Genomic DNA, 10157 nt, shown 5'->3' on the forward strand with positions numbered 1-10157 from the left:
GGACGTACACAACGTCGCCCTCGACCTCCACGGGCCTGTCGTTGTCGCAGAAGACCTCGGCGTTTGTCAGGACATCCTTGAAGATCCTCATCTGTGGGCTTTTTCCTCGGTGTGCCTTGCGTGTGTGTGTGTGTGTGGAGTGCGCCTTCGCTTTGGAGCTGGGAGAGTATGCTTGGGGGCGCAACAGGGCAAGGCAAGAGAAACGCACGCTAAGGCAAAAACACAGACACGTCACTGCCGCGCCAGTACACGCCCCCACCACACGTCTCAACAAGCAGCAGCCGTCAGGCAGCAGCAACACACACCGACGACGACGACGACGACAACGCGGGCCTCATTGCCGCTTCAGGTAGCGGGCCATCATGGCGTCTATGGCGCCCTCCTTCTCGGGGGTGTTGCCCAACGCGAGCTCCAGCCACCGTCGCGCCGTGCGCGGCTGCACCAACGCTGCCGCTCCCTTCCGTTGGCTGTCACACTCGGCGGGGGAAAAGACGTAGTCCAGTAGGTACTGCAGCAGGCGGGGACCAACGGGCGTTCCGCCGCCTGCGGTGCCGACGGGCCCTTCCCGCCGCATCCACCGCTCCAACGCCCCCCTCCAGCCATCGCCGCCGCCATCGTCGTCCGCAGCAGTGGCGGCATCGGCGGCCGCACGCCGCTCCCTCTGCTCATCCCGCAGGATCGCCGCGCCGATGGTGTACGCGACGCAGAAGAAAAGCTGCTCCATCGGCGGCAACACAAGCACCGTGACGGGCACCGCGAGGGGCGCCGCCGCAGTCACGGTCGTCACGCCGTCCAACAGAATACCATCCGCGCCCGCCGCCAGCGACTCCGCCGCATATCTGCACGCTGTGACTCTCGCCGCGACCTCCAGCGACACCCGCAGCCGTACCTCTTCCAACGCCGACTCCGTCGCCTCCTCCTCGCCGGCATCCCCCGCCTGGTTGCTCCCGTCGGTGCCCTCGCCGGCCCGGCCCCCGAGGCGGCCAAGGTGCGCCGCGGCGGCATCCAGGGCCACCTGCGCAACCCTGCCGTCGCCCCGCTCCGCCTCCGCCTCCGCGTCGTGCAACGCCTCGTCGCCCCCCTCACGTACGCCCGCCGTCATCGAACTGCCGCCGCCGCCGCCTCTCGCCGCCGCCGCCGCCGCCGCCACCACCACGGGCAGCTGGTCGTACCTGCAGAAGTGCGCCATGGTACAGAAGCACGGGAGCGAGATCCAAGAGCCGAGCGGCGCTGCTGCCGCCGCAGCCGCAGCCTCGTCCTCCTCCGCCCCCATCTTCGCGCAGGATGGAACGAGCAGATGCTCCAACGCCGCCTCCAACCGCTCTTGCTGCTGTCGTTGTCGCAGCTCAGAGCCCCCTGGCGGCTGTGGGGGCACATCTGCGCGGCGGCCACCGTCCCCCACAGCGGCGCACGCCTCATGCCACGCCTCTTCGCACGGCAGCGGCTGCCGCCAGTGCGCCAGCTCCTCCTCCGCCTCAAATGCCTCCTGCACAGCGCGAAGAACCACCACCACGTTGGGGTGGCCGCACTCTTCCCAAACATCACCGGATGGAAGCACGGCCGCGAACCGCTTCAGCGTCTGCATCAGGTGGGCGCGGTTCTTCTGAATGCCCCTGCCGCGCCGCAAGAGGTCAGCGCGGAACGACGGCGCGAGGACCTCCGCCCGCGCAAGCGCATGCCGCCGACGGATACGGTCACACGCAGCAGCGGCACGTCGTCGCAGACCTCCCCGTTGCCGTGCCGCCTCCTCTATCGCAGCGTCAACCTCTCGCTGGAGGGTCTCTGCGGCAGCGGTGGCCATTTCCCTCGCCGCCTCTCCGCACCCTGCGCGGCTCCCTCCCGAGGCCCCTGCCCCAACCGTATCCTTCCGCCCGCTTTCCTTTCCTCGTGCGGCCGCAACCCTCACCCGCCGCCAGTGCCAGCTGCAGGCATTGAGGCGAAGAAACAGCAGGAAACAAATAAATAAACAAATAAATAAAGAGAGAAAGAGACGCCAGGGGCGGGGCGAACGCAACACGCAAACACACAGGCAGAAGGATGTAAAAAAGAACAGCACCAGACGAAACGCGTCTGAGCGTTAGTGGTAGCCGGTCATCGCGGCCGCTCCAGCGCCCGCCTTGGAGCTCCCGATCCGCTGCATATCGGCGGTCGCCCGAAGTATCTCCTCGCGCGACGTCTCCAGCACCATGCCTCCCATCACTATTTCCATCAGCAACAGCTGTACCCTGTCTGAGTGGAAAATGAGATCCAGCTCACACACGTTCTCGAAGGTGCGATCGAGCGCCTCCACGAACACCTGGATAAGGTCGAGTATCGCCAGCTGCGACTCGCTGCTGTCCACAATGAACACAAAACACAGCGTGGCGTAGTGGCGGTACACCACGCGGGTGTCGGGCGTGGGCCAGTCGCGGAAGTTGTCCACAAAGTTGCACAGGTCGGCGCTGCGCCGCGAGATAAGGCGATGGATGCGGCGCACAAGCTCCTGCTGGACACCCAGTGGGATGTCCTTCTCATACACGTTCAGCAGACGAATCTTCCCCGCCGTATTGACGATGATGACGGCCTTGATCATGCTTCGCGCCTCCTCAGCGGCCGTGGGATGCTGCCACGGTCGTCACCGTCGCCGCCTGCCACGCACCGGCCCGAGAAGCTGCAAGACTAGCCAATTGAGCGAAGCGAGAGAAAGAAAAAGGGGAGGGAAGGGTGCAAGAGCGACAAGCAACCAGCGCAGACAGCAACCGCCGTTCCTCCCCCCTCGCTCCCTCCCTCCCCCTCCCACTCCCACCCAGCGCCCTCGTCAGACCTGCACGGCCCTCCCCCTCCTCGGCAAGCACGGCGACACTCGGCGTTCCCGCTACTCGTCGTCTCCTGAGTCCACTGTGATGAACTCCGCGCCCCCAGCACTGTCGACGTGGCGCTGGCCAACTGCACTCAAATTGGCACCAACGGCCGGCCGCAGCGGCGTGCGCGCGATAGACTCATCGCACATCTGCATCAAATAATCAACGCCCATCGGTTCCAGCGCCGGGCGCTGCGCAAGGAGCACTGGCTCCGCGGGAGAAGAAAACTGGGTTGCCCCAAGCACCTCCTGCCCAACGGGTGGCCGCGTCAGCCGCTGTTGCTGTTGCTGCTGGGGGGCAGGGAAGAGCACCAAGGAATCCACGGTGTGCTGCGGCATCGGCACCCGCCTCGACGGCGTGAGAGCGGCTGGCGGGAGGGACGCCGTTGGGTCGTACGCGGTGCAGGCGCCGCGCCGCGGCAGCGGGCTCTCGGGCACAGTGAATATTTGCGCGAGACGCGGCGGCGACGGCTCCAGCTGGTGGCGCCCTGGCGCTGGCGGTGGTCCGCCCCCGCCGGGGGTCCCACCCGGCATTTTAAACAACGTCTTCTTCGGCAGCGCGGGGACCGCCGCCGCAGTTGCCACCGGTGCGGCCCCAGCCAACTTTGCAGCGCCTTCTGTTGCTGCTGCCGCCGCGGTGGCCGTCGCCGCTGGACGCGCCGGCTTCTGCGGCGTACCGTCGGAGTCCAACAGCAGCCGGGTCCCTTGCGGGGGCGCGGGGGCACTGGGGCCGCGTGCCCTCAGCGGAGTCCCCTCGTCGTCGATGAGCTGTCCGGCGTGCGTGTCCCCGCGCGGGAGGCGATGGCGGCTGGCGACCGCCGTCGTCGTCTGCCGGAGCATCTCCTCCTCCACCAGCGTGAGCTCGCCCACATCCCCAATGTGCTCGTGCCGGAACTGTCGGTACAGCCGCAGTATGTCCGCGCCAAACTTCCGCACCTTGCTCTTACCGAGCCCCTCTAGGTCGCCCAGCTGCGACACGGAGCCCCAGCCGGGCTCCGCCAGCGTCGCCACCAGCACCTGCATCGTCTTCCTTGGCAGGACGTTGTACTGCCGCCCCCCCTCTGAGCGCTCGGCGAGGGATTGCACGAGCGCCTCCATCCGGACAAGGAGCTCCGCCTCGAGTTGCCGCAGCCGCGCCGCGGAAACTGGGGCCGCCGCCTTCCGCGGCGTCTCGGCCGAGAGCAACGGCGCCGTGGGGCTGCTCCCCGCCAGTCCCGCCTCGCTTTCCCCCGCGGCGCACGGGGGCGATGGATGGTGGGCGCGGCGGCGCCGCTTCCTGCACGGCGGGGGGCACGAAGACAGGGAGGTGGCGGGCGACCCCTCCGCCACAAAGTCCGCGAGGGAGCCGTCGCCCGCGGCGGAGACGCCGGAGGACGAGGCGGACGCCGACGCCGAACGCGCACGCCCCGCGCGCCGCCGTTTCCGCCTTTGCGCGGACTCCCCCGGGTTCGCCGTGGAAAGTGCCGCCGCCGCGCCGCGTTGCCTCCCAACGGTGGGCGCTGCGGCAGATGCGGCGTCGACGGGGTCGGCGGGTCGACGCGCCTCCGGCGGCGCCGCCGCGGCGCGCCTCTCCCCGCGCACCGGGAGCACGACGCGGCACCTGCCGCCCTGCACGTCGCGGAGGGCCTTTGCCCCCTCGCCCTCGCCCGTCTCAATGTACGCGCAGGTGACGAACTCCGTCACGCGTTCCAGCCGCTCCCTGAAAATTCCAAGAAGAAGCGCCTCAAGCACGACACGCTCCAGAAGAAATTTGCTGTGACGCGCGCCCATCTTGTACTCTGGCGGCACACCCTTTTGCCGCATGCGGAGCTCAACGACTTTGCCGACGTCCGCCGTGCCGCGGTAGACGCCGATCAGCTGCTTCGACGTGAGCGAGCCGAGGTGCAGCACGACGTTGAACAGGTCGACCACAACCGCAGAGACGTCCAGCTTCTCTGCCTCCCAACGCCCACTCCGCTTACTCGCACAGTTGTCGCACGCCGCCACAGCCCCCTCAGGCTGCGTCAGGCAGTAGTGCTCGTCCATCGCCTCCCCAAAGTACCCAAGTTGCTGCATCCGGCGGCAGTGCACATCATTCATGGTGTACGCCGCCATGCGATAGAGAGAGGCCATGGAGGCCTTCCAGTCTTTGCTGCCGTATATCAGCTGCTCGTGCCGCTGCTTGTCGCTCGGCGAGCACAGTAGAATGCACGCAGAGGGCAGTCCGTCACGCCCCGCGCGCCCGCTCTCCTGGTAGTACCCCTCAATCGACTTCGGCATCGCCGCATGGATGACAAAACGCACATCCGGCTTGTTGATCCCCATCCCAAAGGCAATCGTGGCGCATATGACCTGCAGCTCATCCTTCGTCCACCGCTCCTGCTTCTCATTCTTCCCGCTTGCCTCGGCGTGGTAGTACGAAGCGCGTATCCCTGCCCCAACCAGCTCCGCTGCCATCTTCTCGCAGTCTTTGCGCGAGAGGCAGTACACAATGCCGCAGGACCGCGGGGGAAAGCGGTGCTTGACGAGGTCCACCACAACCGAACCCACGGAACGCCCCACCTTCTGCACGGAGTAGGAAAGATTCGGGCGGTTGAAGGAGCCCTTGAAGACCAGCGCATCCTGCAGCCTCAGCGTTCTGATAACGTCCTGCTGCACCAGGTCCGTCGCCGTCGCTGTGAGGGCAGATATGGGGGTCACGGGGAATTGCTGCTTCAGTATGGCCAGCTTGCGGTAGTCGGGGCGGAAGTCATGCCCCCACTGCGAGACGCAGTGGGCCTCGTCCACGACGAAGCGGCTCAACAGGCGGCGGTGGGCGAGGTGCACGAGACACTGCACAAAGTGGTCGCTCCGCCCAAAGTACTCCGGGGTGACGTACACTAGCGTGTGCACAATGCGTCCCGACGCCCACTCCGCAAAGAGGGCCCGCCGTGGTGCGTCCGACGTCTGTCCCGTCAGCGCTATTGCGGGAATGTCGTTTGCGATGAGGGCGTACACCTGGTCCTGGATGAGGGAGATGAGGGGGGAGATGACGATGGTCACCTGCGCCGGGTTTGGCATCAGCGCGGGGAGTTGGTAGCAGAGCGACTTGCCCCCGCCGGTTGGCAGCAGCACAAACGCATCGCGACCATCCATGCACGCATTCATGATCTCCAGCTGCAGGAAACGGTACTGGTGCAGACCAAACACCTCGATCATGGTCCGTCGCAAATCCGCCGACCAGACGAAATCCTCTCCCCTGTAGCGGTCAACAGGGTTCACCGGCAGCTGGACGGGCGCACTGGCAGGGGAGCTGCCCCGCTGCAGCGGGTGGGATGCCTCCTGCCAGTATGTCTCCCAACTGAATCGATCACGCGCGCTGCCCGCGTGGAGCCGCGGCTCGTGCGGCGTCTCCTCCCGCAGTTCGGGGAGGGGCATGACATCTGTGCGCCGCCCCTCTCCTTCCCCCGCAATCCGCCCAGGACGCTGCCCCCCCGCATCCGCGGCATCGGGGGCGGAGCTGGCCCCGTCAACCGCGCCACCGCCCCGCTCGAAAACGGACGCTGCCGCACTTCCACAGCCGAAGCCAGCAGAGGCAGCCCCCAGCGGTGTTGTGGGCACCTCCGCCGTCGCCCGCACGGAGGCAGCAGCCGCAGCGGAGGAAGCGGCGGCACATGACACCCGCCCCGCCGCAGGGGAAACGGGGCTGCTGCCAGCACTCGGCGGGGGGCGCCGAAGCAAGGTCGCCTGCAATTGTCGCAGGCGGAGGAATTGCGCCTCCAGCTCGGCAACGGCGCGTTCGCACTCGAGAATGGCCGCCGCCGCGTCGTGCTCCTCGTCCTCCTGCAGCACTAGGTCGTCCCGCAGCCTTTGCGCCCGCCGCAGCCTCTCGGTGACGTCAAGCATCTGCGCCTTCACCTCCGACAGCGCGGGGGCGGCGGGGGCCGGTGGGGCCGGCGCCGGTGGGGCGCCCCCCCTCGCCGCGGCAGCGGCGCGTGTGGCCCCGGCCACGCCTTCCCCCGCCGCCGCGGCCCCGCCTCCCGCACCAGCGGCCGCGAAGACCCGCCGCGGCTGTGAGGGGCAGTGCGGCGCACGCTGCGACGGCAGCGGCGGGAGGGCGTGCGGCAGCGGGTCGCGGGCGAACTGAGCGGCCGCCGCGGCGCCCAGCGCCGAGACCCACCCGCCGAGGGCACCCCCCGCCCCTCCCTCGCGCCCCATCCGTCCCTGCCGGTGTGCCCGCGTGCGCGGGTGGGCGTAGCTGCGCGGCGGACCGCTTCCGCCACCTGCAGCCAACGCGGCACGCAAAGAAAGCAACGGGGGCGCCAACCACCGGCAACGCAGCCCCTCCTCCCTCCTTTCTCTCTTGAGTGCGGAACACACAGCCCGGCAGCCCCGAGCTGTTTCCCCGTTCTCCTCCACACACGCCAACCAAGAACAGCAAGAGCAGAGGCGCGCACACACAAGTCCACCGTAGGTTGAGGCAGGCGAGGCGCCAATAGTCACGTGGAAAGATACTCATAGCCAATGTCAGCCACACGAACACAGACGCAAAAAAAACAACGCAGAGCAAGCAGCACCTCCTCCCTTGCGCCCACACACAACCGCGCATTAGCACAGTTACGCGGGGAACATCATGCGGGGGACACAGGCCTGTAGGATCCCTTTAAAGGGGAACCGGCGTGAACGCACACAAACACAAGCATACAAGCCAAAGTATACACGCAGAGGCAACCCCTGGAAAAGAAACGGAATAAGAAGCTATTTTTATTTGCCGCGCCCCCATTGGTCCATGCGCAACGCCCTGAAAACGGCCGGAATGGATGCGTTACCCCACAAGGAAGCCCCCACTAGGACCCCCCCCCCGTTGCTCGCAACGGGAAAAAGCACAACCCCAGCACCCACTAATTGGACGAGCAGACTTCTGTGGGGGCCCCTCAACCCGCCGGACCGACGCACGCAAAGACCCCGACCACGCAGTACTCGATCCGCCGCCCTGCATGTCGGTCGTGCAGCCGCAACCGCCGGTCGGGCACCGCGGCCAGCCAGCAACGCCTCTTTCGCGCCCCACAGTTCGGCACTTGCGGCGCGGCTCCCCCTAGCTACGGGCGAAGCCCTCCAGCGGCGGCGCTTCGTCGAGGAGACGCCTACCAAAGTTGCGGCCACGTCCGCCCTGCGCGAAGTAACCGCCGCCGTTTCCGCAAGTAGCGCTCCCACAGAAGCACCCCACGCCTTGCCCGCCCCGCAACTAAAAAATAAAAAAAACCACGGGAGAAGAACTGTGCCGTCAACGCGGCGCGTCCGGCAAAAGAAACTCAGCGACAGAAAAAGAAAATCAGCGCGACGCCTCGCAGCCTTGCCTCCGCCCCGCCCCCGCATTCGCGAAGGGGGTACGTGCCGGGAGGGCCACACGCATGGATCCCGCCCACCCCGCGCGAGGCGGAGAGGCCTGGGCGGGTCGCTCGGTGCCTCCGAGACACGCCCCTCCCCTCCCAACAGGCAGAAAGGAAAAAAAAAAAGAGTTATGATCACTAACAGCCAGGTGTATATATTACACATGGTGATAAATCATGGGCAGAGTTTTTTCGCCCGCAGGCGCTACAAAAATAATATTAAACAACACACACACACAAAGCAGCTATTAATTCCCATTCCAATTTCAGAAACCGTTTTTTTATCTTTATCGCGCTAATCCACTTCCCACATCCTCATACCTATACTAGCGGCGCCTTTCGCATATATATATATATATGGGCCGCATTAGCGCATCTTCCCCCGCTCCCTTGCGCAACGCGACGGCACTTGCTTCGTAGCTGCGACACATTTTTTCAAAAAAAAACCGCAACGCCCCTCATGTTTGGGTGGAGAGACCGCAAAGGAGGAGGAGCACAATTCCGCCCCCGCTGCGCCCTCGTTTGCCAACCGCTTTTCGTGCGGCACAGCCCTCTCTCCCGCTCTCCACCCCACGGCCTCTTCAACCGGGAGTTGGTGCAAATTGGGGCACGCGACGGCCGACTCCCACGGCTGTTGCCGGCACGACGGAAGGGCAGGACCGGAGCACTGCCCACCCGAGCAAAAAAAAAACAGCGTGAGGAGGGGTGTCGCACAGTAGGAACGACGAACAAATCCCAACAGGGAAAACACGGACAGAAATATATATGTTTTTAAATAAAATTTATGCAAGAAATATTCAGGCGGTGTCCCTCAAACGGGGAAGAGTGCTCACTTACTAGCCCACGTGTCGGGTGCGGACGGGGTGACCCAAATGCAGGAGCCGCGGAACATGACGTAGATGGCCAGGCCAAACATGAGCCCCCCCACAAAGAAACCCGTGCCAAGCATCAAGGTCCCCGTCTTTAGGTCGTTGCAGTCATTCATGGCGCCCATAAGCTTGTCGAGCACAAAATTGCAGTCGAGCAAAGGCCTGGCGTACGAAAGCGCAATGCTCACGTTGCTTGCCTGCGCCGCGACTTGCAGGATCCCTGCCGCAAGCTCCTTCGCAAGGTCTTGGGTGCAGTTGGCGGCGCACTCGAGCAGCGTGCACGACTCACCCACCACGGGGCACATCATCGCGCCAGCCTTAACTCGGGTGGCGCGCATCGCGCTGGCCATGGTCTCGAAGTCAGGGCATTGATCCTCCGAAGTGATGCCATTGCCACACAGCATCGGGCGAGGGAGGCCCTTGAGGACACCGGGGATGTCGGGGATGTCGGGGATGTTGGGGATGTTGGGGATGTTGGGGATGTTGGGGATGTTGGGGACAGAGAGCGCAGCGGGCGCTTGAGCGAAAAAAGAAAAATCGGGGTTGTTATCGCACGACTTTAGCAACACCTTGCAGGCCTCGTTGGAGTACTTCTTTTCGGCAGCATTCACTTCCGCGTTGATGTTGGAAAAGTTAAACCTGTGCTCACAGTACGGCACGAGGTACCACTGGAACACGCCCGGCTGACGTTGGTACTGCAGCTGCACCTCGCCACAGGCAGTGGTGGAAAGGTACGCCAGCACCGCCCCAACAACCGCGAGCAGTGCGAACACAACCCCGAAGAGCCAGTAGACACATGAGAGGCAATATGGCATGCAGGGGACGCAGCAGCGGCAAGAGGCCAATAGAACCACAAGGAGCATGAGCGCAACGCCCACGCCGCCGACAGAGTACGACACAAACGGCACCCATGCAATGTACGTGGAAAGCGTATGCCTGGCATGTGTCACAAGATCGTTCACTTTGGTGCTGACGTTGGTGAAGGGAGAAAAGTCCAGGTTGATGGCAGTTATGGGCTCACGCTTCCCAGAGGACCAGTTGGAAGTGAAATCAATGATCTTCTCACCCGTGTTATTGAAATAATGCAGCGGGCCACCCAGC

The 10157-nt window shown here is 65.0% G+C and overlaps 5 protein-coding genes across 5 annotated transcripts in view, besides 4 other annotated features; all 5 read right to left on the reverse strand.

Annotated features, from left to right (window-relative positions):
• The first annotated feature begins 109 nt into the window (after window positions 1-109).
• Window positions 110-137: a microsatellite.
• A 168-nt stretch (window positions 138-305) lies between these two features.
• Window positions 306-328: a microsatellite.
• A 6-nt stretch (window positions 329-334) lies between these two features.
• On the reverse strand, window positions 335-1801 carry Tco025E_01604 (uncharacterized protein; the record flags this gene model as incomplete). Its single annotated transcript, XM_029368542.1, has 1 exon — window positions 335-1801. The coding sequence occupies one exon, from the start codon at window positions 1799-1801 to the stop codon at window positions 335-337; it is 1467 nt and encodes a 488-aa protein (XP_029231327.1).
• A 151-nt stretch (window positions 1802-1952) lies between these two features.
• Window positions 1953-1987: a sequence feature (A-rich).
• Window positions 1988-2077: 90 nt separating this feature from the next.
• Tco025E_01605 (sigma-adaptin 3) lies at window positions 2078-2572 on the reverse strand (the record flags this gene model as incomplete). Its single annotated transcript, XM_029368543.1, has 1 exon — window positions 2078-2572. The coding sequence occupies one exon, from the start codon at window positions 2570-2572 to the stop codon at window positions 2078-2080; it is 495 nt and encodes a 164-aa protein (XP_029231328.1).
• A 174-nt stretch (window positions 2573-2746) lies between these two features.
• Window positions 2747-2783: a microsatellite.
• A 71-nt stretch (window positions 2784-2854) lies between these two features.
• On the reverse strand, window positions 2855-7015 carry Tco025E_01606 (putative ATP-dependent DEAD/H DNA helicase recQ; the record flags this gene model as incomplete). The annotated part of the gene is made up of 1 exon (XM_029368544.1): window positions 2855-7015. One exon carries the CDS (start codon window positions 7013-7015, stop codon window positions 2855-2857), a length of 4161 nt encoding a protein of 1386 aa, XP_029231329.1.
• Window positions 7016-9016: 2001 nt separating this feature from the next.
• Window positions 9017-9919, reverse strand: Tco025E_01607 (uncharacterized protein; the record flags this gene model as incomplete). Its single annotated transcript, XM_029368545.1, has 1 exon — window positions 9017-9919. The coding sequence occupies one exon, from the start codon at window positions 9917-9919 to the stop codon at window positions 9017-9019; it is 903 nt and encodes a 300-aa protein (XP_029231330.1).
• A 208-nt stretch (window positions 9920-10127) lies between these two features.
• The window catches only part of Tco025E_01608 (uncharacterized protein), a gene marked incomplete at both ends in the record, with an annotated part of 1332 nt that continues 1302 nt past the window's right edge, over window positions 10128-10157 (reverse strand). Inside the window, one exon of the mRNA XM_029368546.1 lies at window positions 10128-10157. This exon is cut by the window's right edge and continues 1302 nt beyond it. Coding sequence (XP_029231331.1) covers window positions 10128-10157 — 30 coding nt within the window.

The sequence above is a fragment of the Trypanosoma conorhini genome, assembly GCF_003719485.1.
Source record: "Trypanosoma conorhini strain 025E chromosome Unknown Tco_14.4_contig_00055, whole genome shotgun sequence".
Classification (NCBI taxonomy): Eukaryota; Euglenozoa; class Kinetoplastea; order Trypanosomatida; family Trypanosomatidae; genus Trypanosoma; species Trypanosoma conorhini.